This window comes from Lutjanus erythropterus, chromosome 15 (genome assembly GCF_056507025.1).
Source record: "Lutjanus erythropterus isolate fLutEry1 chromosome 15, fLutEry1.hap2, whole genome shotgun sequence".
Taxonomy (NCBI): domain Eukaryota; kingdom Metazoa; phylum Chordata; class Actinopteri; order Lutjaniformes; family Lutjanidae; genus Lutjanus; species Lutjanus erythropterus.
In genome coordinates, this window is record NC_139331.1 from 37339997 (window position 1) to 37367107 (window position 27111).

Sequence of the window (27111 nt, forward strand, 5' to 3'; positions counted from 1 at the left end):
ATATATATATATATATATATGTATGTATATATATATATATGTATGTATATATATATATGTGTGTGTGTGTGTGTGTATATATATACACACACACAAATCAAGTGACTGATTCTTTGTTTTTGTTACCAGTAAAACATATCAGTCAATGTAAAATATAAATGTTCTCTGACATACAGATGAGGGATTGAAGGAAGGTTGAATGTCTCAAAAATGAAAATACTCCAGACTACAGAAGTGCAGTTTTATATTTGAGAGTCCGAAGGATTCGTCTCCGCGTGACAAACACAAAGTCTGGTGGTTTTTAAAACCCTCTGGAGTTCAGCTTCTCTCTGTTTAATTTTTGATGAGTTTCTCTGCTTTCATTTGTCTTTGTTTATCACATCTTAAAGCGTCCTGTGAACAATGTCCTCATTTTAGCACAAAATCAGTCATAAGTACTTCATAAGAACGACACACAGGCAGCTGTAAAGATTCAAGGCTGCAAAAAATATTGTTTTATTTAGAAGAGATCAAAACTAGAAAAAAAAATAGAATATCATTTTTTCCCCAAAGAAAAGCAAAAGCAGCAAGAAAAGAATAAGGGGAAGTCAATGGATAAACATAAATAAATTACATTATATAATGTAATTTATTTATGTTTATTTATTTATGTTTATTTTTATATACAAGTAAATGCAAAAAGATTTTTTAAAAAAGAGTAATTTATCTGCAAAAAACAAAGAAATGCATATTTTCAAATATACATAAAATAATATATGCAGAAATAAATGAACAAATACATGTGAAAATAAATGAATATGCTTATAATTAATCTAATGTTTTGCTATTTCTTTTTATATTTCCACACTTATTTATTCTTTTTTTGATCCCTCCTTATATTTCCATATTTTTTTTTATTCTTTTGCAGATGGATTTTCTTTTTATTGCACTCAGTATGACTCAGATCAACCTACTATTAAAATATAAATGTTTTCAAAAAATACTAATATATTTATATTTATTAAAATTCATTATTTTTCTTCTTTTTTATGCTACTCCTAGGACTCGGAACAACTCTTCTATTAACATATAAAGTGATTTTATTCCAGATTAATTTCATCTGCCTGTAAATCACTGAAAAATATTAATAATTTAACATTTGAGATTAGAAATAGACATAAATGAGCATCTTAAATCAGCACTTTGAACTGGTTTGTCTCAGTTTGTCTCTGCAGTTATAAATAAGGTTCTGTTGCTATAAATAAAAGAGTCACATGAACTCCAGAGGGTTTTAAACAGAAATAGAACAAACGTCGACGCCAGCGTTCAGAAAAAAACAAGAAACAAACCCAGTAAAACAAGAACGTCCACAAAAACAGAGCTGTGAGTGAGTCTGTGTTTTTATTTAATTTTTCTCTTTTTGTTTTAAGAAGGTGTGGTGAGAAAAAACTCTTTTCTTTTTGACCGATTTCTACAGGACCAAAGCCATATTTTCTCCTCCTCCATCCTTCCTCCTTCTCCCGACTTCACCCTCCTCTGTGATTTCCATGAAGTCAAACTCTTTTGCCTGCTATAAACTATAAACGTTTAATCCAGAATAAGCTACTCCGGTGCCAAACGGACGTCCGCCTTCAGCTGCAGTCGGGCCGGGACCAAAGTCAAAGCGACTCTTTTTGTTACAGATGAAACAGATCTCTGATTGAAGCAACTTGTTTGTGATGTTTTTCACTGTTAATGTGGAATAACAAGAACAGTGACTGTTATTTTCAGAGGAGGACCTGACCTGAGATCAGTCTTCAGGTGGTCATGTGACTCAGAAACATTTGCAGAAATGAGATCATCAGTTTGTTTGGAGCGAAGCAGCCACACTGCCAGATGTTCAGCAGGAGTTCACCTCTGTAAAGGCTCGTTCACACCGCAACTTTTCTAATAAACTTAACCACAAACATGAAACATTATATTAGGCTACACAGTTACTCCATATTTTATATTTGGGTAATCCAAATGTAACTGATAGTAATCAAGTTCCATTACCTTCGTTATATTACTATTGTAATGCTACATTTTTGCTACACAGGGAATTAACAGGCAATTAGTAACTGTACTGGAATACATTTTACATTTTCAAAAAAAACTCCCAACTCTACTGTCCATCAGGAAACTCTGTCATTAAATCACTGAGCGTTGAGGCGGAGCAGCCGGAGGACATTGGTGGGAAAACCAGAAAGTAGTTTCTCCATAAAATATGATCTTTTTTTTTTTTTAAGATTATTTTTTGGGGCTCCTTTATTTGTTAGGGACAGCTGGGAAACAGTTTTGTACTGTATATACATAGTTTGTAGGAGACAGCTGCTTCTGATGTGACTGAACAGTGCTAGTTAGCGCTTAGCTCATCAGCCACAGACATTCACTAAGCAGCCCTGTGAGTTTAGTCCTTAGATGTGTTATAAAACTCTAGATGGGGCATATTGCCCCTCACTGTTGCCTCCACTTTTCCCCAGTGGCCGCTCGCAGTATTGCCACAAAAAATGTTACGTTATGACTCCTTATATTCTGACTTTTTGAACCATGAGGCTTTTTATATTTGTAAAACTCAACTAGGGCTTAAAAAGCAATTTTTAAAAAATCTGTGACATCACAATGTAAAGTAACTAGAAAACAGTTCTTATTGGACTGAATGGGCGCCATCTTTGCATAGTTCATTATAATACATCCATGGCTGAGTCACTATGTCACCAAAGTCCAACACCAAATGTTTCACTAAAATGGATTAAATTCAGTTTCTGGTGTGAACGGGCCTTTACTCTGATGGATCCAACACTGTTCAAACCCACAAAACTTTATTTCAAATTCTAATAAAGATCTCACTTGAAGTGCAGAACACTGACATATATAAACATGGATAACATGAATGAAGTCAGAACATCTGGATCGCCCCCTGCTGGCTGGCTACAATAAAGTTCATAAGCCCCGCCCCCTCTATGTTAGCAGATGGGACATGAACCAAACTGCAAAAAATATCAAAGTTCACATCAAATAAATGTTTCCCAAAGATGTTTTCTGTCGGTTTAGGTTGCTCTTATCATGCTGATGTTTGTTCCAGTGTTCATTTTTCTCCTCAGTTTGGTTTTAATTAGTTATTTGATGATATAAAAATATTTTGGCTTCAGTTTTGTTCAGCCGGAGGAAGTGGAGACTGTGACTGTTTATTTTCATTTCTCTGCTTTGACTGTTAAATGCTGCACGACATGACGTCACTAACAGAGATGCAAAATTTGAATTCCCTGCTTTTATTCTGAAGATCAGATTTCAAGATGCTTTGGTTTATCTGGTGTCTTAATTTGTTATTTCCTGATGTAGTTTTTTTCTAACATTTGACCCCCAGGAGGCTCCATGACTTTCTGCTACTTTTAGTGAAATTAATGAATTTATGATTCTGTGTTTCTCCACCAGAACTGAGCTCCTGTCAGCGTGAGAAACTGCAGTTAGATCCTCATATAGGGACATAAAATTGTCAAAATACTGACAATAATTGAACAGTTAACAGTTAAAAATAGGAGGAAATATAAAAATAAAAACAAAATGGAGGCAATTTTTGGTCATATTTCACAATTTTTAAACATTTCTTAATCTCAAAGATTCATGAATTTATTGATAAAGTAATCAACAGATTTGTCAGAAAATAAAATGATCATTTGTTGTGTGGAAATTTAATTTAAAGAACATTTGATGGGAAACAGGTGACATCTGAAGAGATCTCAGCAGATCTGCTGATCTTAAAAATCTTATTTTAAAAAAAAATGAATTCAGGTCCCTAAAAAGAAAAACCAAGCAGGTGTCAAACTGAACTGTAGTTAAAATTGTTTTTGAATATTAATATTAGACAGTAACATTAGTTATGAAGCTCACTGATTCATAAATGTTTGCATTTCAAGTTAAATTAATTATTTTTTTAATTAGTTAATCTCCCCATCCCTCCATTTACTTGTATCCAGGTCACATTAAGTGATTAATTATATTTCTATGAGTTATTGTCATGTTTAGATGGTAAATACTTACAAAAATGTGAAAAATAAGAAGAAATGAGTGTACTTAGTAAATAACTGTAGGCCTTACTGTCCCTGCCTGTGTTCCAGGTGTTAAATTGAATTCTCTGTGCAGAAACTGTGTGGCAGCTCGGCGATCTGAGATTTCAGTAAAAACAATCAATGCCTTATTTGTTATTTTCTATTGATTTGATATGAGGTGTTTTTCCCCCAGCAGCGATAAATGGAGCTCAGATAAAGTGAAAATAATCACTGACATGTTGGATTTTTGACAAAACACCGGTTGTGATCTTTTCTTTATGACAGGTGATGAGTGTTCACCTGAATGCTGCCATCTGGGAAATGTAGGCGTAAAACTGCAGCACAGCTTTAAAGTTCAGGTGCAGCTGAAGACTGAAGAGGTGGACTTTGGACGCCTGGCGGCTGCAGGACTTTGTGTCTTCTTCACTTTGGTGATGATGTATTAATGAACATTTTTATCCAATCAGTGTGGGAGACGTGTGTCTGCTGATTGGACGATTGATTCTGTGTGCCACTTTGCATTCAGTTTAATAATAACAACAAAAAAAAACATAATGTGCACAGTTTGTGGTTTTGTGCCAAGAGTTTCTCCTCCACCTCCAGCTGTCACATCAACAACTGTGGATTTCAGTAAAACACACATTTTACTAAAGGAAGAGTCTCTTTGTGTCTTTTTCAGTGTGAAGGTTCACTCAGGTTATGGAGTCACATGAGTGCCATAAAAAAAAGAAAGAAAAGAAAAGAATAATAATGATGATGAGAGTTTTATTCATGCATATAGGTTCACTGTCAGTAGGTGTGAATGTGAGTGTGTGTCTGTCTCTGTGTGTCAGCCCTGAGATGAACTGATGACTTGTTCAGGTTGAACCCCGCCTCTCACCCAACGTCAGCTGGGATAGACTCCACCCCCCGTGACCCTTCAGGAATAAGCGGTTACAGAAAATGGATGGATGATGGAGAAGATGAATGAATGAATATAAATAAATGAACAAATAATTTAAAAAAAAACCTCTCCATCCATCCATCCATTTTCTGTAACTGCTTATTCCCGAAGGGAATATACATATATATATATATATTTCTTTTTTTAATTTTCAATTTTTTTTTAAAGTATTTATTGTTGTGTAATGTCATTGAATTGTTATAAATAGGGAAAAATAAAGGGATAAAAATAATTGGCATTACATGAAAATATATAAATGAAAAAATGTACAGAAAAATCAGAGTAATTTATATGTAATGAACATAAACATGTATCTTATATACCATTAAAGCACACACACATACACTCACACACACACGTGCACACATATTCCTCATAAATTACTATTTTGTTTTTTAGTTTTTATATTGTTAATATATTATTTATGTATTTATCTTAATATTTCTTTTTTTTTTCTTTGTTGATTTTCCTTTAATAAATCCTGACAGGATTATTTCAATTGAGAAAAGAACAAGCAATAGAAGAGAGAACAAGATAATGATACAGATAAATAAATTACATTGTGTACATTAAAAAATGTCATATTCAAAAAATAAAGAAATATTTACTATCTACAGAAATAAATGAACAGAATATGAAAAATGCTTATAATTATTCTTTTTCTAGTTTGTTTTGTCTTCATATATCCACTTTTTATTATTTATTCTCTTATTTGTTCTTCTTTATCTGTCCGTATTTATTTTCTTATTCTTATTTCTTCTTTTTATTGCATTTATTGATTCTATCCCATTTTCCCTTGTTTGGAAGGAATACAAGACCTTTGAACACTCCCAGGTGTTACAGGTGATCATCCCGGTCGCTAGGTGGCGTCTCTGACAGTGACGTAGACTTACAGGTTTTTTGTCGTTGTCTTCCCGAACAGCCAATCAGAGCTCTTGTTTCAGCAGCAGTAACCTGGAAATAGTTTATGTGAATGTCATCCTGCAGACAGAAAAGAAATAGAAGAGATGAATGTAAAAACGTCTGATTTTAGAGGAGAAAATGAAGCTGAAAGTTTTGCTTCAGGTCCTGAAACGTGAACACGTGAGGTACAACTCGTTAAATAAAACAGGAAACAGAAAAACACGACAATTCTGTCATTACATCTGTTTATTCTGTCGAAGGCGGGATGTTTGCCCTTGTTGTCTGACAGTTTGCCAGTTTTTACGGTTAAATCGTTACTGTTGATTCTGTTTCTCATAGGTGACATCACGTGACACGTTTAAATGTTGAGTTATAATAATAATGTGATGTGACATATAACTGTTGGCGCCAAATTATTACTCTGACAACGCCTTCGGAGAGTAAACAAGGAAAAAGCGCGGCAGCGGGAAACAAACCAGCAATTAACTAAATTCTAAATAAAGTCAACGAAGTATTTAGACGCCTTTTTTGTCAACATTTATAGTAGCTATGCTTGCAGCGCTTTATTCTGTCTATTTATTGATGTAGCTCCTGTTATTTAGTATTGCAATGTCTGTACAGCTGTTGTGTTTACATTGCTTGTTTACATTTACAGCCCTTATATTTATATGACAACAGTTTTGTTTAAATGTATAACGGCTTACATACAACACTTTAATATACTCTGCCTCCTGAGATTTATTAATGCAGTATGTTGTTGTTGTGCAGTATGTTATGCATGTTTGTACACCGGTTATAATGTTCATATTCGCAGCAGTTTTAACTATCTATACTATAATATACAACAGATAAACATTTTAATGAACACTAATTGATTCCATTAACATTTAATTACTCTAATAAGACCACTTGTTTTTCTTTGTCAGTGTCGCAAATCTGTGCAGCGATTTAAATCCAAATGAAACAACACTTGTTATGAGAAGTGATAATTTGGATGTTTTAGATGCTTTTATGTAATTTTATCCTAGTTTTAGATTTTAGTTCTGTCATTTTGTATTTGGTTTGTTTTTGTTGAACATGTCACGGATGTTTGACGGATGAGACGCAAACATGTGATGTTTATTTTATGTTCAATAAAATGAAACAGTTATGGCGCTAATATTTCATTACGGAAGTCACTTTTTCTTTTCGCTGTTATTTTAAACTGTATTGCTCTGTTTTAGGATCTCGGTTTAACGGGGTTTAAGTAAAATAACTGTGTGTTTTGTGTCTAAATGAGAGATGTTGTGTAAAGGCTCATTTTTAACAGTTTTGTAACATCGGTTTCGGACAGTTTTGTAACCCTGCACAGACAAAGCCTTTTGAATTTCCCGCAGCTGTGCAGGCGGCACATGAGCGCGGCTCGCAACCCGATTGGCTCCGTCGCAACGTCAGTTTAAAGAGCCATCACGAGCTGCTTTCCTATTGGCCCGCTGCGTTCTAGCGCCAAGATTTCAATAAAAAGGCGAGCGGACAAGAGAAGACGCTTCAGTCTGTCTCTGCTGCCCGTCCGGTCCGTCGCTCTTAGTTTACGCTTTCTTCTTCTTTTTTACTCTTTTATTCGTTAACTTATCTTTTATTTGTGTGAAAATGCTTTCTGCCCGCTCTCCTCTGTCCGTCAACAACGAGAAGACACTCAGCAGTGAGATGAACAAGATGGCGCTGGACAAAGAAAACACGGTGAGAGCAGAAAGAAAAGCTGACAAACTGTCACTTTAACGTTAGTACCGAGATAAAATGTTGAACTGATGTTTAACGTGTCAGTTTAACGTTATTAAAGAGTCGGTTCAGAGCCGGTTCAGTCTGACTCTGATAAAACGTGTATTTCAGCTCTAATCAAACCTATTGATTCAGTATAAAAAGTGTTTTTGTTGACTGAGGAGATAGTTAATTTCTTCTTCTGTGGTGGTTTCTCTTGCAGCCTCCGAGTCTGAACAACAGCCGCATCCTGGCGTCTAAAACGGCGCGTAAAATCTTCGCTGATCCTGCGGTGAGTGAATGAGATGTGATCAAACCTTCATCATGTAACAGACACGTTATTATCAGTGTTGATGTTCCGGTCGGTGATGAGCTGTTGGGGTGTTTGAGCTCATGTGGCGCCGAAAATGTTCACTTCTGGCGCCAACATGGACCATCAGCTGTCACTGTGTCACTGTTAATATCACCCGATACTTTCATGACAGAATATCTGACAGATTCGTGTTTAACTCGTATTTATGCACTAATGTGACTTTGTGGCATTTTTAAAGTAACTTTTACCCAAAATGTTGAACGTTATAAATTTCATCCTGTGACGTGTTCATAACTGTTAGTGTTTAGATTCTTGACGTCATCTTCCTGCTTTAAACGTGAGCTTCAGTAAATGTGATTTTATCTTTAACATCTGGATCCATCAGACACAACATCAGCATGATGCACAGTTAAAGTCATTTGCAGGGTTGGGAGGATTACTTTAAATATGTAATCACTAATGTAATCCAGGTATCACATGTTAAAGTAATGTAACTTGGATTACTGTTAGTTTTGGATTACCTCAATATGAAATATGGTGAAATTGTTGAGTGTGATGTAGGATTTCTAGAGCTGCAAGTAATAATTATTTTCTCACTTAATGTGTTGGTAGTTTGGTTCAGAAAAATGTTGATCAAAGTCCAAGATGACGTCCTCAAATGTCTCACTTTGTCCACAACTCAAAGATATTCAGTTTACTGTCGGAGAGAAACAGAATTTTGACTTTGTCCTTAAAAAAAATTACTCAAACGATTAACTGATTGCCAAAATAGTTGGTGATTAATCAATCAATTAATTAATGATTAATAATCAATTTCCGTGATGCGCCCATTAATCATTCCAGCTCTAACTGTGTGTAAAATGTGTACTGATGTGTGTGTTTCTTGTGTTTCAGTCCAAAGTTGTGAAGAAGAGCAGCAGTGAGGAGGAGGAGCCTCTGCTGAAGGAGAACCCTCGTCGCTTTGTCATCTTCCCCATCCAGTACCACGACATCTGGCAGATGTACAAGAAGGCGGAGGCGTCTTTCTGGACCGCAGAGGAGGTAAAGAGACACCAGCCTGATATATACTAATATAAAACACACAGAATTTTATATCATGATTAAAAAAAAGGTCTCAACATTACTGTGACATGATTATTTTGTAAAAGGACTGCTGTAGTTTTGTTCTGCAGTCGTACACAATTCAAACCTTCATTATCAAAAACTATTCATGTCAATTTTTTTGCACATCTTGACGTCACAGCTGATACTTTTGTTTTATTAAAGAAAAGCAGAAGCACTTGAAGACAAAAGGAAAACTATAGAAATGCTGTGACTCTGGAGTCGTCATTTTTCAATCATAATAAATATCGTATCCTGAGTTTTTGGTTTCGTCTCTCTGCTCCGACTGCACCACATGTTAACAGCTGGATTTTAAAAATCTACCAGGAAGTGTTGAGTTTCTAAATGTAAAATGTTTCTGAACGTGTTAATGTGCTGTGATGAATGAAACATGATCACATGATCAGACGAGGTGCTGATGGGATATGAACCTCTCCTCTGTGTCTTCAGGTGGATCTGTCCAAGGACCTGCAGCACTGGGAGTCTCTGAAGGACGAGGAGCGGTACTTCATCTCTCACGTGTTGGCCTTCTTTGCTGCCAGCGACGGCATCGTCAACGAGAACCTGGTGAGGAACGGCTGCGGGTTCTGATGTTCTTTAGATTGAACTCGCGTCACTCGAGTCGGTGATCAGAAATACAGCTAATCTTTATTGATTATATTGATGCTGAATTAATCAGAAGACTGTCGACATGTGACGTCTTTGATCTTGTGTTTCTATGGTTACGTGTTTTTATGGACACCCGATGATTTGTTAAAATGTCGTATTTGTTAAAGGGAGTTTGGTACAGGGATGTTTATTTTATCACCACGACTGAAACTTGAGGAAACCGCTACAGTCTGCTCAGTTTGTCTGCTGTTATTGATTTGATCAATGGTTTAATAATGTGTGTATTGATTACTGGCAGCAGCTGATCAGGCCAATCATCAGATAATTGTTTTAGTCCTGTTTTTGTTTTCATCCAACTTAAATGAATCTGCTCTGATCAGTTTCTGTCGTTCTCTGTGTGTCCACCAGGTGGAGCGTTTCACTCAGGAGGTTCAGGTGACGGAGGCCAGGTGTTTCTATGGTTTCCAGATCGCCATGGAGAACATCCACTCAGAGATGTACAGCCTCCTGATCGACACCTACATCAGAGAGCCCAAAGAGAGGTGAGACACTGGACTGGGACACTGGTTTACTGGACTCTTACTGGTCTGTACTGGTGTGTGACTGGTGTTGTGTTCACTGACCCTCAGAGAATACCTGTTCAACGCCATCGAGACTCTGCCGTGTGTGAAGAAGAAGGCCGACTGGGCGCTCAACTGGATCGGCAACAAGAACGCAAACTACGGTAAACACCTGACCTCCGTGTTCCCGCTCGTCAGCTCTAATATTGATCTTGTATTGGGTATATTGGTCTTGTATTGGGTGTTGACGGTGTGACTCTGTGGTTCCTCCAGGAGAACGTGTGGTGGCCTTCGCCGCCGTGGAAGGAATCTTCTTCTCTGGTTCCTTCGCTGCCATCTTCTGGCTGAAGAAGAGAGGCCTGATGCCTGGCCTGACCTTCTCCAACGAGCTCATCAGCAGAGACGAGGTGATTATTGATCGCTGATCAGCTCCGTGTGATACTGTGAGTAACTGTGTGTGTGTGTGTGTGTGTTTCAGTGTGTTAACAGTGTGTCTCTCTCTTTGTTTCAGGGTCTTCACTGTGACTTTGCGTGTCTGATGTTCAAACATCTGGTGAAGAAGCCGTCAAAAGAAACCGTCACCAGCATCATCAAGAACGCCGTGGAGATCGAGCAGGTTGGTCATCGTGAAGTCACATCACAGCCTTCTAACTGTTATTTATGATCTCATGTACAGAACAATAAACATCTAAACATTAGAATTTAATTTGAATCCACTGACGACTTTTTGTTCACTTTCCTGATTTCTGCTGTTGAATTGGGCGTGTTTGTGCTCAGATATTTAATACGGAAATTACTCAAGTAATTCCACAAACCATAAAACAATCTAACAAAATGTCTCTGCTAATGATGATAAAAACGGTCCTTTATCTCCCAGAACACAGCTTCAGTCTGGACACAATGAGCTGTTTTTAATAGTTATGAATCTTTATTTTCACTCAGAAGTTTGTGGCTGATTAATGATAAACTCAGCTGTCATATCAGCATTTTAACTGTTTGAAGCCAGATGTGCAGAGGTTTGAACATGTGTGTTTGTTGTTGTTCAGGAGTTCCTGACGAAGGCTCTGCCGGTGAAGCTGATCGGGATGAACTGTGAGCTGATGAAGCAGTACATCGAGTTCGTAGCTGACAGACTGATGCTGGAGCTCGGCTTCAACAAGGTAAACATCCCAGTGAAACCAGTGCTCCCAGTAAAGCTGCAGGATGGGTGGAGATGGTTTTTAAAGTCTAGATGATGATCTGGGGCCTCATTACAGAAACTTCCTCAGTCTCAAATCTTCTCTTATCTCAGTTTAGGATTTCTGTTACAGAAACGGGATTCTTTAGGACAAAGCTCCTGTCTTATCTTAGGATGGGGGTTTAGCTTCCTGACTGAATTTAGGGTCCATTCAATCATAGGAATTGATTCAAAGTATATGTTGGTGTGTCTTTAAATGACATGATTAATTTTGATTGATTTGTCGTCTGATCAGATCTTTATTTTGGAATAATGGAGAAAACTTCCCAAAAACAAAACAGAAGTCTCCCCTCCTTATTGCTAAAACCAGACACGTGACTTTTCTTGTCCATCATAACAGCTGAACATTGACAAGTGAGACAGCTGTTGTCATGGATACAGGCAGCCTCCTGTACATTTTAAACACAGACAGTTGTGACAGGATGAGTGACTGTTTAAAAGTTTGCAGCTCTAGTTAAGATTGTTTAAATAGTTTTAGAGGTCTGACACTGGACAGACGTGAGTTTAGGAACTGCTTCTGTTACAAGGTTAAGATGGGACAAACAGTTGAAGTCTCTCCGTAACGAGGCCCTGGATCTGTAGTGAGGTTCAGGTCTGTGGTGATGAGAGGCGCAGGGGTACGGACCTCAGCCAGTGATGGGGGCTGAGTGCTGCTGCTGACGCTCTGATTGGAGGACAAGTGGTTCACTGACAGACCAACAGCAGCACGAGACAGACGCCTGACTGAACAGACCTCACTGAACTCTGAGTGTATGGAATGATTCAGGCTCCACTGGAGCCGCTTCAGATCAGCTCGAGCAGCTTCACACGTTAACGTCAGTAGTTTGGAAACTTTTTGGTGTCTCTGTAAGTTATTGTGAACTCTGTGTAAAATGCAGCAATGTTGTACTGCGACTTTAAAAAAAAAAAAAAAGATTGTACATCCAGAAACGACCTGTGAAGGAGCAGGATACAACACTGAATGACACAACTACAGCACGTGCTCCATATTACAGCAAGACTCCAACATCTGAACAAGACGACAGTTTAAAACTTCACACAGAGCTGATCCTTCTGTTCTTACCTGCCAAAATAAAAGACTGTCGCTGCTCTACCACCTGATCGATCGGTGCACTGTTGATAGGATTGGCTGCTTTCAAACAAGGCTTCATTGTGGGTTTCTGGAAATGCATAAATTAATGTAGATTCAACTAGGGCTGCAACTAATGATTATTTACATCACTGAATAATCTGTTGATTACTCGAGTAATTGATTATCAATCGATTAGTGGTGTGGTCCATAAAACAGTGAAGAGTCTTTGTAACTGTTTAAAACTGTTGCCCACAGTGAGATCCTCAAAAGTCTTATGTCCAAAACATGAAGATATTACTGTCAGAGGAGGAATATAGGAGCTCTACATTCAGCCTTGTGTGGAATTATCATATTTGTGCCATAATCTTAACTGTACGATCAATAATTATTGAACATGTGGCAGCACCGACGCTGGATCAAAAAGTCAAGTAGTTTAACTGCAGGTCAGTGACATTTTCACATAACTGACAGAGTAAATCAACATGCCACAACTTTTAAATAAAATAAAATAAAATAAAAAAATAAAAATGACGTGATGGACTCCATTTAAATTCATTCAAGTCTGAGTTTGACATTTTTTTCTAGTCTTTAATGTCATTTCATGGCCAGTAAATATAATAGAAACGTTTTCTTTTCTTTGCTGCATTGAACACACAGGACTGTGACATGTCAACAGAAATGTTTTGTTCCAACTAAGTCTCAAAACTGAAGTGAAAGTTCCACAGTGTTGGTGGAACCACAGTGTTCTAAGGAAATAATGACATCATCATACAGATATCTGAGGATTCATTTGAATGTCGTTCAGCACAAAACTTGCAAACTACAAGAAAATAAGACAAAGTTTCAAATGTAATTTTTATAATTGTTAATACTTCCTGATGTTTTTAAAAAACAAATCACTCAATGATAGAAAAAGATGTTCTACTCAAAAGTCGACTGAATGTTTAAATATTTCAGGTTCTTTAGGACATGAATGTTCCCGCAGGACACCAGAAATGAGGCACATGTCTTTTGTTGTAAGACGTTTTAGGACAGAAAACAGAAGTCAGATCTTGTTTCATGACACTGACCTGAGTTTGGTTCTGTGTCCTGTGTGTCTGCAGATCTACCGGGTGGAGAACCCCTTTGACTTCATGGAGAACATCTCTCTGGAGGGAAAGACCAACTTCTTTGAGAAGCGGGTGGGCGAGTACCAAAGGATGGGCGTCATGTCGGGTTCCACAGACAACACCTTCAGGCTGGATGCCGACTTCTGAGGACAGACGTGGACTCTGCGGTTTGAGGACGCTGGTGTCCAGCAGAAACATTGAATGTGTCTCAACAGGTGGAGATGGTCACCTGTAGACTTTATTTTATTTATCTGACGGATGGTTGGAAGAATAATAATGAACTTTTCAGCCAATCAGAGTCGGGACAGTGGGGACAGGAGACTGCAGTCCAGGGATCTGTCCACAGAGACTAGTGTGATAACTGCTCGGTCCAATATGCAACAAACAGAGCTGAGGTCAGCAGTTAACAGAAAGTTTGGATCAGAACCTGATTTTTATTTTTATTTTTTGTGTAAGCTAACTTTTTAGAGTTTGTTTTATAAATTTCTAAACCTAATGTGGTGTTGAGGTTGTTTGTGATTTGTACAGTAATGTAGTTTTTTGTAATAAAATCAGAAGTACTGTTTGTAAAATCTTTGGTTCTGTTCATCTGTTGAAGTTTATCAGGTGGAACTTCTACATTTTAGAACCAGATATTAATGAGCTTAATGGTGCGTTCACTTTGTACTGGGAAATCTGAATTTCTATGTTCCCAGTCAGAAATTTCAACTGGAACTCAGACACACACACACTCTTTGATTTTGACTTGAGGTTCTTCAACTTTCTGTCTGTCTGTCTTCATTAAATCAGTTGAAGACAGAACAGTCAAAGTTCATGTGTGGACGTGTTCTAGTGATTGTCCAGTCTGTGGACCAGTCCTGCTAATGATGGTTAACCTTTTCTGTTTTTGACTTTCCAACTTGTTTACTGGAACACCATCAACTTGGCTGTGACATCACTCTCAGCTCTGACTTCTGAGGTTAATGTCATGTTTGTTACCAGAAATGCACTGGATGTTTCTTGTCTTTATGCTAAGCTAAGCTAACCTGTTGCTGACTGTAGCTTCATATTTTCCATTCAGATGTGAAGCAAAACATTCAACTGTCTCTTTATAACTGTTGTGTTCCTTAAGAGATGAAATGAGAACTCTAATTTCACCTACAACTTTAATTTTGATATAAATCAAATCAATCACAAATCCATTAAATCAGTGGTGCAGGTGATGTCATTTAAAATTTATTGCCCAGGTTAAAACATGGCCTTCATTTCCCATCATGCCTTCTGGACTGAGTAATTTCAGTTTGCTGTTTTATGTTATAAGTTAATAATTATTCAGCCTTCGTGTGTGACCATGAGTAAACAGTGAGGGCGGAGGTTCATTTAATCAATCGTGATTGGGATCATAAGACTGACTGTTCCCTGTCCTTCCTGAACCGCTGCAAGCTGTTGCGTCATCAAACTGCGCCACGGGTTAATATCTGACTTTAATATGAAGGATTTAAACAGTCTGTAGTAGATGTGAACTAATGTTTGAGTTTTTTCACACTCAACAGAGAACAGATTTAATCCTGTGAATGTTGACAGAATATTTCAGTTTGTTTAATCTTTGTAGCCGTCGGCCGTGATGACGTAGAACCAGGAAGTAAACAAACTCCAAACAAACAGCCTCAGGTCGCGGCAGCTGTTCAGCTCCTCTCAAGCAAGATGTCGGTTTCTAACCCGAGACAGACGTTTATGAACCCGGTAAGAAGCTTCATGTGTTCATCTCAGATCAGTTTATTGTTTCCATCATGTTGTCATCGACTTATCGATGATTTGGTGAAGTAGGTCAACATCTCAGCTCAGCGCTCATTTCCACTCATCAGCTGCGTAAAGTGACAGTTAATTCATCTTTAATATGACATTTAAGTGACTAATAAAACACGTTCAAAAATACTTCCGGTATGTCGGCGGTGTTCCTGATGAATTCTGCTGATGTTTCGTCCAACACAGTAACTGTAATTTCATTACACTCCATTTTATTTGCACAGGAGATCAGTTTGTCGTGTTTCAGTGGAGCCGTATTTAAAAACGCCGTATTGTACTTTGTGTTCAGTCTTGGTTTGTGTTATTTTTCTTGTTTTCGTTTAAAGATACGCGAATAAATTTTAAAACATTAGAAATATCTAATGGAGTTTGGTCCGACAAGCCGCCTTCGGTCGTAGGCGCTTCCTGCTTTTTCAAATGTTGAGTCACTGTGGAGCCAAAACTATGAGGGGCGGAAATGAAATTAGGTATGATGATATAATGACAAAAATATTTTAAAAATGTAAGCCCTTCTTACAGAACTGCCACTTGTCTATTGACAATTTATCACTCTGTTTTTTAATTTTACATGTATTTTCATCACCAATAATTCTTCTTTGACCCTCAACTTTCCTTAAATAATAAATGATAATTTTATGTTGTGTGTGATGAATGTAAGATGGAAAAAAGATCATTGATCAATCATTGCTTTGCTTTCACCAAATTGGCTTTAAATGAATCAAATAATTTAATTTCTTACTGTTTTTCATTTTTCACGTCCATTTTCCATCCATCCATTTTCTGTAACCGCTTTTCCCCGAAGAGTCAGGGGGGGGTGGAGTCTATCCCAGCTGACACTGGGCGAGAGGCGGGGTTCAACCTGGACAAGTCATCAGTTCATCACAGGACTGACACACAGAGACAGACAACCACTCACACTCACACCTACTGACAATTAGAGTCACCAATTAACCTGCATGCATGTCTTTGGGCTGTGGGAGGAACCCGGAGAACCCGGAGAGAACCCACACAGACATGAGGAGAACACGCAAACTCCACACAGAAAGGTCCTGATCCAACCAGCTGGGGGATCGAACTCAGAACCTTCTCGCTGTGAGGCGGCAGTGTTAAGCAATGTGTTAACCAGTGTTAACCAGTGTTAACCAGTGTGTTAACCAGTGTTAACCAGTGTTAACCAGTGCACCACCGTGACGTCCTTTATGTCCATTTTACTCCTGTATTTTCAGTTCACATGCTCTTTCATTACTTCTGTTTTTATCAGTTAATTTTTATGTCCACTGTAGAATAAATAAAAAAAAAAGACAAAAAACTAAAAATTGAAAAGATATATTAAAATAATATATATATATATATAATTATTTTAACATTGTATATTTTTACATAAAAATAGATTATGTAATTTATTTTCTTTTCTTTGTAACTTTTTTCTTTCTCCTTTGCGTTTGCTATTTGTTGACGGGTCGATGCTGACAGGATTCGTGTTTTCATTCAAGCAAGACAAAAATAAACACGTATTTCAAAAATATAAATCAGTATATGCAGAAATAAGTCAAATGAATGGGAAAAATAAATGAAATGGCTTCTAATTATTCTTATATTTATTTATTCCTCTTTATATTTCCACATGTATTTTCTTACTCTTTTACAGATGTATTTGATTTGAGGCGCTGCAGTGACTTCATCACTTTGATAAAACTGTAACATCGAAGGAATGTTTAACAAACTGGTCACAAATGCTCAGAATTAAATATTGATCTGTTCTCTTATTAAAGCACATTTTTAGCTGTGATTTTTTTAAATTTTGTTTTTAAGAAGAATTCATCTTTACAGTCCTTCTAACAGAATCATTTTAATGATAATCAGCTGTCAGAGTTCAATAAAGTGGAATAATTTTAATGTAGCAGATGAGGATGTAATTAAAGACTGTTTTCAGTATCAGCTGATTATTTTTCATGTAAAAGATGTCTTCCCTGTCTCTGTCTTTGTGTCCTCACTGTCTCTTGTTCTCTTCAGATGCTTCCAGCTGTGCAGTTTTGTCTCCTGACTGTCTCATGACTTTTGTCCCCACAGACGATTCCGTTCGCCGGGACGATCCTGGGCGGTTTGTTGCCGGGGGAGATGGTTCTCATTCAGGGCTCAGTGCCGTCTAACGCCGACAGGTGAGGACCGACTGATCACCTGTGAAATGATGCACAGGTCGTCTTTTAATCGCCTGTCGTCCCTCTGCGCTGTCTTACAGGTTCCAGGTGGATTTCACGTGTGGCAGCAGCGTGAAGCCGAGAGCTGACGTGGCGTTCCACTTCAACCCGAGGTTCTACAGGTCGCCGTGCATCGTGTGCAACACGCTGCAGAAGGAGCGCTGGGGCCGCGAGGAGATCCTCTACCAGATGCCTTTTACTGCCGGAGCCGTCTTTGAACTCATCATCCTCATCCTGAAAGACACGTTCAAGGTGAGAGACGAGCTTCTGCAGGACAAACTCCACCTGGAGCAGCTCTGACAGGAACACGCTGCTCCAACAATCAACAATCTGACAACGTCACATTTCTGATTTAAAAAAAAAAGTCAACAGTTTCATTATTTTGAGATACTAAGTGATCAATGTTTTTAGAGTAATTGTGTCATTCTTTTGAGATACTCAGTCATTAATTTTAGATAAGTAAGCAATTATATTGAGATAATTAAGTCATTATTTTGTGAAAATCCTCATTATTTTGAGAAAGTTTCTTGTTATTCCTCATTATTAAGACACTAAGTCATTATTTCGAGGTAAATAAAATCTTTTTTTAAATATTTGATGTTTTATAAGTGCAAGGTTTTATGCTTACACAGAGCTGAATAACATAAACAACATAAAACACATAAAACAAAAAACACATTAATTAAATTTGATGTGGACGAGGACATGAACAAACAACAACAGAGGATCTAAACTGGATCCTTGTGGAAAATATCAGAGAAACAATTAAAGTTTGATATTTTAACATTTATTTTTTCTGCAGCTGATAGACTCATTTCAGATTTTTTTAAATGTATATTCTGTTTTCCATTGTTGTAGAGTTCTGGGTGAGTAAAGTAGTTGAGTATTTGTTCTTCAGGTGGCGGTGAACGGAGCTCATGTGTTGGAGTACAAACACCGACTGGAGCTGGAGCGAGTCGACACTCTGTGTGTGTCTGGAAAGGTCAAAGTTCAGGCTGTGGGCATCCTGCCGAGCTCCGTGAGTCCCTCCACATGACGTCTGGACGTTGGTTTTTCTTCTTCATGTGATGAAACTTGTGATGTTGTGATGTTGTTGTTTTCAGAGTTCAGTTTCTCCTGCAGCCAGTCTGACCAATCAGGACTCACAAATCAGTGTAAGAACAACAACCTGCTGTCTGATCACATTTATCAATCAGAGTCTTTAATCGTATTCTGACATCAGAGCAGAAATAATTACTGATAAATTATCAAGGAAATATTATAATTTATCAAGGACAAACAGCAAACATGTGGAGCCAATTTGATAAAAAAAAAAATCATTTTACTTTGAGATAAACAAGTTATTATTATCAGACGCTAACTTTTTATTTTGAGGTTTCTGATTGATTTGATAGAAGTAAAAAAAAAAAAAAAAAGAACATCTTTATTTTGATATTTACACTATTTTTTGCAAAATTTTAAAATAGTGAGTCATTTTGAGAAAGTTTCTGATTATTTTGATAGAAATAAGTCATTAATTAGAAAAAGAAATCATTATTTTTATATATTTTTGATTATTTTGAGAACCTTTTCTTTTTCCATCACGTTGTTGGAAATGGTCTTTCATACAGCTCAGAGAAATCCATTGATTTTTATTGATATGAATTTTAATTATTGTTTTTTGTTTGTTTGTTTTTTTTCTCATCCTCCAGCCAATCATGTCCTCTTCAGGTGACTTGGTGAGTTTGACTGTTGCATGATGGTCGATGTAGTTCAGGTTTACATTGTAAATGTGTGATCACATGATTCAAACATCACAGTTTAATGTTTGTTTTTATGTGATTGAAACAGGTGGACCTCATGATTAACAGTTTTTAAAATTTTACGAGAATAAAATTAAAGTACGAGCAGAAACATGAACTGAAGAATGTAAATTTTAATCAGAGGACAGTTTAGTTGCACTCGTGTTTTCAGTTGAAGAGGGAAGGAGAATATTGTCTTTGTTCAGTCTTTACCTCTCTGGTGTTTTTTATTCAGCTGATCTGAAACCTGCTTCACAGTGTTTCTGATGAGATCTTGTTTGGTGCAGAGCGTTCCCTTCAGAGGAGAGCTGCTTAAAGGACTGAGCGTCGGACGCAGCATCACTGTTAAAGGACAGACCAATCAGGAAGCACAGAGGTACACACACACCTCAACACACACACACACACACACACACACACACACACACACACCTGTCTGCCAGAGTAAGCTGTCAGTTCTGGTGTCCTGGCGGAGGTCAGTAAAATTACAACATTAAGACTCATGTTGTGTGTTTCAGTTTCTGTGTGAACCTGCGAGTCTCCGGCAGCAGCGACATCGCCCTTCATCTGAACCCTCGACTGAAGAAAGGAGTCTTCGTCAGAAACTCCTTCCTGTCTGGGTGCTGGGGCCCCGAGGACACGCAGCTCCCGCACGCCTTCCCCTTCACCACAGGGCAGTACTTTGAGGTAACACACACACACACACACACACACACACACACACACACACACACACACACACACACACACACACACACACACACACAGAGCAGCGATGCAGTCAATGTACAGCAGAAAAAAATAGGAAATAAAAGCATGTTGGTCAGAAAGGCCACCAATCACAGGGCAGACTTTTGATTGGATGATGGATAAATGAAAGAGTGTATGAAAGTGTTTGTCCCCCAGGCCTTAAGTTTCTCCTGCCCGACACATTATTGTTATGATCATCATTATAGTCATCATAATGACGTTGGTGTGTGTCCTCTGCAGGTGATCGTCCTGTGTGACTCTCAGCAGTTCAGAGTTGCTGTTAACGGAGAACACCTGCTGGACTACAAACACAGAGTCCAGGACCTGAGCCGCATCACACAGGTGGAGGTGGAGGGAGACGTATCGCTGCAGGATGTCCACATCCTCTGAAGTCTGACTGCTAACACACTACAGATGAAATGTCAAAGATCCTAACATCCATATTTACAAGAGTTCAATAATGACATCAGTTACCAGTTTAGCCAACATCAGACAGACTGTATCTAATGTTCCTGCAGCCAGAAGAGTTTGAAGGTGTTGTGAAGGATCTGGATCATTACGTCGTCTCTGAGTTCATGATGTGACTTTTTTTATCACGCAAACTCTCTGAAGCTGTAAAATGAATGTTTGATGAACGAGTCAGGACCAAGTTTCTGTTTGGAAACACATCAGACTACGAGCGAATCATATTTACTGTTTGTGCTTCATTAATCTGTGCTTCATTAATCTTTGCTCATGTTAATCGCTGTGTGAAGGCTTTTCAGAGACGGAAACAGAGTGCATCATGGGAGAGTTGGCATGTTCATTTGTAACCACATCAAATAAACTAACCACGTGAACCTGTCATGGACCAGCTGGACTTCTTTTCTACAAGGGAACATAGTTTATACACGATGTATGTATATTTATATACCACTACAGTAATTCAACAGTTAATTGTTAGTTTTCAGATGAAGATTTTCAAAAGCCAAACTAACTTTATGGAATGGAAACTTCACGTATTATTTCATATCTGCATGCATATCTTCATACATACGTACCTTCAAACATACTCCGATACATACATACATATATACATACATACGTACCTTCAAACATACTCCGATACATACATACATATATACATACGTACCTTCAAACATACTCCGATACATGCATACATATATACATACGTACCTTCAAACATACTCCGATACATACATACATATATACATACGTACCTTCAAACATACTCCGATACATACATACATATATACATACGTACCTTCAAACATACTCCGATACATACATACATATATACATAAGTACCTTCAAATATACATACATACTTTCATGCATACATACCATCATTCACATATCGTCAAAAATATTTCCATACGTACATACAAACCTTCAAACATATTGACAGACAGACAGACAGACAGACAGACAGACAGACAGACAGACAGATAACATTGTACATACATACCTTTATATATACCATCATGCATACATACATACATACATACATACGTACAGTATCTCACAAAAGTGAGATACAGGAACCTGTCCTGTTAAACTGCTGTATGTTCTTGACCACCGTGCTGCAGCTCAGTTTCAGGGTGTTGGCAGTCTTCTTATAGCCTCGTCCTTCTTTATGTAGAGCAACAATTCTTTTTTTCAGATCCTCAGAGAGTTCTTTGCCATGAGGTGCCATGTTGAATTTCCAGTGACCAGTATGAGAGAGTGTGAGAGCGATTAACACCAAATTTAACACACCTGCTCCCCATTCACACCTGAGACCTTGTAACACTAATGAGTCACATGACACCAGGAAGGGAAAATGGCTAATTGGGCCCAATTCTGACATTTTCACCTATTGGTGTTCTCACTTTTGTTGCCAGAAGTTTAGACATTAATAATTGTGTGTTGAGTTATTTGAGGGGACAGTAAATTTACACTGTTATACAGTACACATGTATGTGAAGGTATGTATGATGGTATGTATGTATATATATGCATGTGTGGACATATGTATGTATGTATGTTTGAAGGTATGTATGTACATATGTATGAAAGTATGTATGAAGATATGTATATATGTATGATGGTATGTATGACACTGAATATATGTATGTATGTATGTATGAAAGAATGTGTGACGGTATGTATGATGGTATGTATGTATGTATGTATGTATGTATGTATGTATGTATGATGGTTTATATGGTTAAAGGTATGTATGTATCATAGTATGTATTCATGAAAGTATGTATGAATGAAGGTATGTGTGCATGTATGTAGGTATGAAATTATGTTTGAAGGTGTGGATGTGTGAAGGAATGTATGAAGGTATGTATGATGGTATGTATGTATTAAGGTATCTCTGTATGTATGTATGAAGGTACGTGTGAAAGAATGTGTGAAGGTATGTATGATGGTATGTATGTATATATATGCATGTGTGGATATATGTATGTATGTATGTTTGAAGGTATGTATGTACATATGTATGAAAGTATGTATGAAGATATGTATATATGTATGATGGTATGTATGACAGTGAATATATGTATGTATGTATGAAAGAATGTGTGAAGGTATGTATAATGGTATCTATATATGTATGTATATATGTATGTATGTATGTATGTATGTAGGTAGGTATATATGTATGTATGTATGTATGTATGTATGTATGATGGTTTATATGGTTGAAGGTATGTATGTATCATAGTATGTATTCATGAAAGTATGTATGAATGAAGGTATGTGTGCATGTATATAGGTATGAAAGTATGTTTGAAGGTGTGGATGTGTGAAGGTATGTATGAAGGTATGTATGATGGTATGTATGTATTAAGGTATCTCTGTATGTATGTATGAAGGTACATGTGAAAGAATGTGTGAAGGTATGTATGATGGTATGTATGTATGTATATATATGCATGTGTGGACATATGTATGTATGTATGTTTGAAGGTATGTATGTACATATGTATGAAAGAATGTGTGACGGTATGTATGATGGTATGTATGTATGTATGTATGCATGTAGGTATATATGTATGTATGTATGTACGTATGTATATATGTATGTATGTATGTATGTATGTATGTATGTATGTATGTATGTATGTATGTATGTATGTATGATGGTTTATATGGTTGAAGGTATGTATGTATCATAGTATGTATTCATGAAAGTATGTATGAATGAAGGTATGTGTGCATGTATGTAGGTATGAAAGTATGTTTGAAGGTGTGGATGTGTGAAGGTATGTATGAAGGTATGTATGCATATATATGCATGTGTGGACATATGTATGTATGTATGTTTGAAGGTATGTATGTACATATGTATGAAAGTATGTATGAAGATATGTATATATGTATGATGGTATGTATAACACTGAATATATGTATGTATGTATGAAAGAATGTGTGACGGTATGTATGATGGTATGTATGTATGTATGTATATATGTATGTATGTATGTATGCATGTAGGTATATATGTATGTATGTATGTATGTATGTATGATGGTTTATATGGTTGAAGGTATGTATGTATCATAGTATGTATTCATGAAAGTATGTATGAATGAAGGTATGTGTGCATGTATGTAGGTATGAAAGTATGTTTGAAGCTGTGGATGTGTGAAGGTATGTATGAAGGTATGTATGATGGTATGTGTGAAAGAATGTGTGAAGGTATGTATGATGGTATGTATGTATATATATGCATGTGTGGATATATGTATGTACATATGTTTGAAGGTATGTATGTACATATGTATGAAAGTATGTATGAAGATATGTATATATGTATGATGGTATGTATGACACTGAATATATGTATGTATGTATGTATGAAAGAATGTGTGAAGGTATGTATGATGGTATGTATGTATGTATGTATGTATGTATGTATGATGGTTTATATGGTTGAAGGTATGTATGTATCATAGTATGTATTCATGAAAGTATGTATGAATGAAGGTATGTGTGCATGTATGTAGGTATGAAAGTATGTTTGAAGGTGTGGATGTGTGAAGGTATGTATGAAGGTATGTATGATGGTATGTATGTATTAAGGTATCTCTGTATATATGTATGAAGGTACATGTGAAAGAATGTGTGAAGGTATGTATGATGGTATGTATGTATATATATGCATGTGTGGACATATGTATGTATGTATGTTTGAAGGTATGTATGTACATATGTATGAAAGTATGTATGAAGATATGTATATATGTATGATGGTATGTATGACACTGAATATATGTATGTATGTATGTATGTATGAAAGAATGTGTGAAGTTATGTATGATGGTATGTATGTATGTATGTATATATGTATGTATGTATGTATGTATGTAGGTATATATGTATGTATGTATGTATGATGGTATGTATGTATATATATGCATGTGTGGATATATGTATGTATGTTTGAAGGTATGTATGTACATATGTATGAAAGTATGTATGATGGTATGTATGTATGTATGATGGTATACATGATGGTATGTATGTATGAAGGCATGTATGTATGTATGATGTCATGTATGTATGAAAATATGTTTGAAACTATGTATGTATGCATGAAAGTATGATTGAATGTATGTATGTGTGTATTTACAATGTTAGTTATTTATGTTTCTATGTATGTATGATGGTATGAATATATGGAAATATGTTTCAAGGTATGTATGTACATATGTATGAAAGTATGTATGACACTGAATATATGTATGTATGTATGAAAGAATGTGTGACGGTATGTATGATGGTATGTATGTATGTATGTATATATGTATGTATGTATGTATGCATGTAGGTATATATGTATGTATGTATGTATGTATATATGTATGTATGTATGTATGTATGATGGTTTATATGGTTGAAGGTATGTATGTATCATAGTATGTATTCATGAAAGTATGTATAAATGAAGGTATGTGTGCATGTATGTAGGTATGAAAGTATGTTTGAAGGTGTGGATGTGTGAAGGTATGTATGAAGGTATGTATGATGGTATGTGTGAAAGAATGTGTGAAGGTATGTATGATGGTATGTATGTATATATATGCATGTGTGGATATATGTATGTATGTATGTTTGAAGGTATGTATGTACATATGTATGGAAGTATGTATGAAGATATGTATATATGTATGATGGTATGTATGACACTGAATATATGTATGTATGTATGAAAGAATGTGTGAAGGTATGTATGATGGTATGTATGTATGTATATATGTAAGTATGTATGTATGTATGTATGTATGTATCTATCTATGTAGGTATGTATGTATGTATGTATGTATGTATGTATGATGGTTTATATGGTTGAAGGTATGTATGTATCATAGTATGTATTCATGAAAAGTATGTATGAATGAAGGTATGTGTGCATGTATGTAGGTATGAAAGTATGTTTGAAGGTGTGGATGTGTGAAAGTATGTATGATGGTATGTATGCATATATATGCATGTGTGGACATATGTATGTATGTATGTTTGAAGGTATGTATGTACATATGTATGAAAGTATGTATGAAGATATGTATATATGTATGATGGTATGTATGACACTGAATATATGTATGTATGTATGAAAGAATGTGTGAAGGTATGTATGATGGTATGTATGTATGTATGTATATATGTATGTATGTATGTATGTAGGTATATATGTATGTATGTATGTATGTATGTATGTATGATGGTTTATATGGTTGAAGGTATGTATGTATCATAGTATGTATTCATGAAAGTATGTATGAATGAAGGTATGTGTGCATGTATGTAGGTATGAAAGTATGTTTGAAGGTGTGGATGTGTGAAGGTATGTATGAAGGTATGTATGATGGTATGTGTGAAAGAATGTGTGAAGGTATGTATGATGGTATGTATGTATATATATGCATGTGTGGATATATGTATGTACATATGTTTGAAGGTATGTATGTACATATGTATGAAAGTATGTATGAAGATATGTATATATGTATGATGGTATGTATGACACTGAATATATGTATGTATGTATGTATGAAAGAATGTGTGAAGGTATGTATGATGGTATGTATGTATGTATGTATGTATGTATCTATGTATGTATGTATGTATGTATGTATGTATGTATGTATGTATGTATGTATGATGGTTTATATGGTTGAAGGTATGTATGTATCATAGTATGTATTCATGAAAAGTATGTATGAATGAAGGTATGTGTGCATGTATGTAGGTATGAAAGTATGTTTGAAGGTGTGGATGTGTGAAGGTATGTATGATGGTATGTATGCATATATATGCATGTGTGGACATATGTATGTATGTATGTTTGAAGGTATGTATGTACATATGTATGAAAGTATGTATGAAGATATGTATATATGTATGATGGTATGTATGACACTGAATATATGTATGTATGTATGTATGAAAGAATGTGTGACGGTATGTATGATGGTATGTATGTATGTATGTATGTATGTATATATGTATGTATGTATGTATGCATGTAGGTATATATGTATGTATGTATGTATATATGTAGGTATGTATGTATGTATGTATGTATGTATGATGGTTTATATGGTTGAAGGTATGTATGTATCATAGTATGTATTCATGAAAGTATGTATGAATGAAGGTATGTGTGCATGTATGTAGGTATGAAAGTATGTTTGAAGGTGTGGATGTGTGAAGGTATGTATGAAGGTATGTATGATGGTATGTATGTATTAAGGTATCTCTGTATGTATGTATGAAGGTACGTGAAAGAATGTGTGAAGGTATGTATGATGGTATGTATGTATATATATGCATGTGTGGACATATGTATGTATGTATGTTTGAAGGTATGTATGTACATATATATGAAAGTATGTATGAAGATATGTATATATGTATGATGGTATGTATGACACTGAATATATGTATGTATGTATGTATGTATGAAAGA

The 27111-nt window shown here is 36.2% G+C and overlaps 2 protein-coding genes, 1 long non-coding RNA gene and 1 other non-coding gene across 4 annotated transcripts; 3 read left to right on the forward strand and 1 right to left on the reverse strand.

The window, feature by feature from the left end:
* The first annotated feature begins 7397 nt into the window (after nucleotides 1-7397).
* Nucleotides 7398-14202, forward strand: LOC146314882 (ribonucleoside-diphosphate reductase subunit M2). The gene is made up of 10 exons (XM_084736795.1): nucleotides 7398-7611; nucleotides 7853-7921; nucleotides 8837-8983; nucleotides 9494-9610; nucleotides 10061-10194; nucleotides 10282-10376; nucleotides 10486-10619; nucleotides 10724-10828; nucleotides 11259-11372; nucleotides 13625-14202. Exons 1-10 carry the CDS (start codon nucleotides 7522-7524, stop codon nucleotides 13775-13777), a joined length of 1158 nt encoding a protein of 385 aa, XP_084592921.1. The 5' UTR covers nucleotides 7398-7521; the 3' UTR covers nucleotides 13778-14202.
* Nucleotides 12043-12181, forward strand: LOC146314883 (small nucleolar RNA SNORD94). The gene has a single exon (XR_014772000.1). It is a non-coding gene; the product is annotated as a small nucleolar RNA SNORD94 (small nucleolar RNA).
* Nucleotides 14203-14695: 493 nt separating the features above from the next.
* On the forward strand, nucleotides 14696-20988 carry lgals8a (galectin 8a). The gene is made up of 9 exons (XM_084736799.1): nucleotides 14696-15352; nucleotides 17486-17574; nucleotides 17655-17865; nucleotides 18512-18631; nucleotides 18717-18767; nucleotides 19305-19331; nucleotides 19682-19770; nucleotides 19913-20081; nucleotides 20385-20988. The coding sequence occupies exons 1-9, from the start codon at nucleotides 15314-15316 to the stop codon at nucleotides 20532-20534; spliced, it is 945 nt and encodes a 314-aa protein (XP_084592925.1). The 5' UTR covers nucleotides 14696-15313; the 3' UTR covers nucleotides 20535-20988.
* Nucleotides 20407-21471, reverse strand: LOC146314885 (uncharacterized). Its single transcript, XR_014771893.1, has 2 exons — nucleotides 21409-21471; nucleotides 20407-21184 (listed from the first exon to the last, which is right to left on the reverse strand). It is a non-coding gene; the product is annotated as an uncharacterized LOC146314885 (long non-coding RNA).
* Nucleotides 21472-27111: the final 5640 nt, after the last annotated feature.

Excerpts from the sequence above, each read along its gene's own strand:
- LOC146314882 (XM_084736795.1), top strand. The coding sequence starts at position 7,522 with ATGCTTTCTGCCCGCTCTCCTCTGTCCGTCAACAACGAGAAGACACTC. Across the intron at positions 7,922-8,836 it reads AAATCTTCGCTGATCCTGCG|TCCAAAGTTGTGAAGAAGAG; the intron begins GTGAGTGAATGA and ends CTTGTGTTTCAG. Across the intron at positions 10,829-11,258 it reads ACGCCGTGGAGATCGAGCAG|GAGTTCCTGACGAAGGCTCT; the intron begins GTTGGTCATCGT and ends GTTGTTGTTCAG.
- lgals8a (XM_084736799.1), top strand. The coding sequence starts at position 15,314 with ATGTCGGTTTCTAACCCGAGACAGACGTTTATGAACCCG. Across the intron at positions 19,332-19,681 it reads TGTCCTCTTCAGGTGACTTG|AGCGTTCCCTTCAGAGGAGA; the intron begins GTGAGTTTGACT and ends TGTTTGGTGCAG. Across the intron at positions 19,771-19,912 it reads ACCAATCAGGAAGCACAGAG|TTTCTGTGTGAACCTGCGAG; the intron begins GTACACACACAC and ends TGTGTGTTTCAG.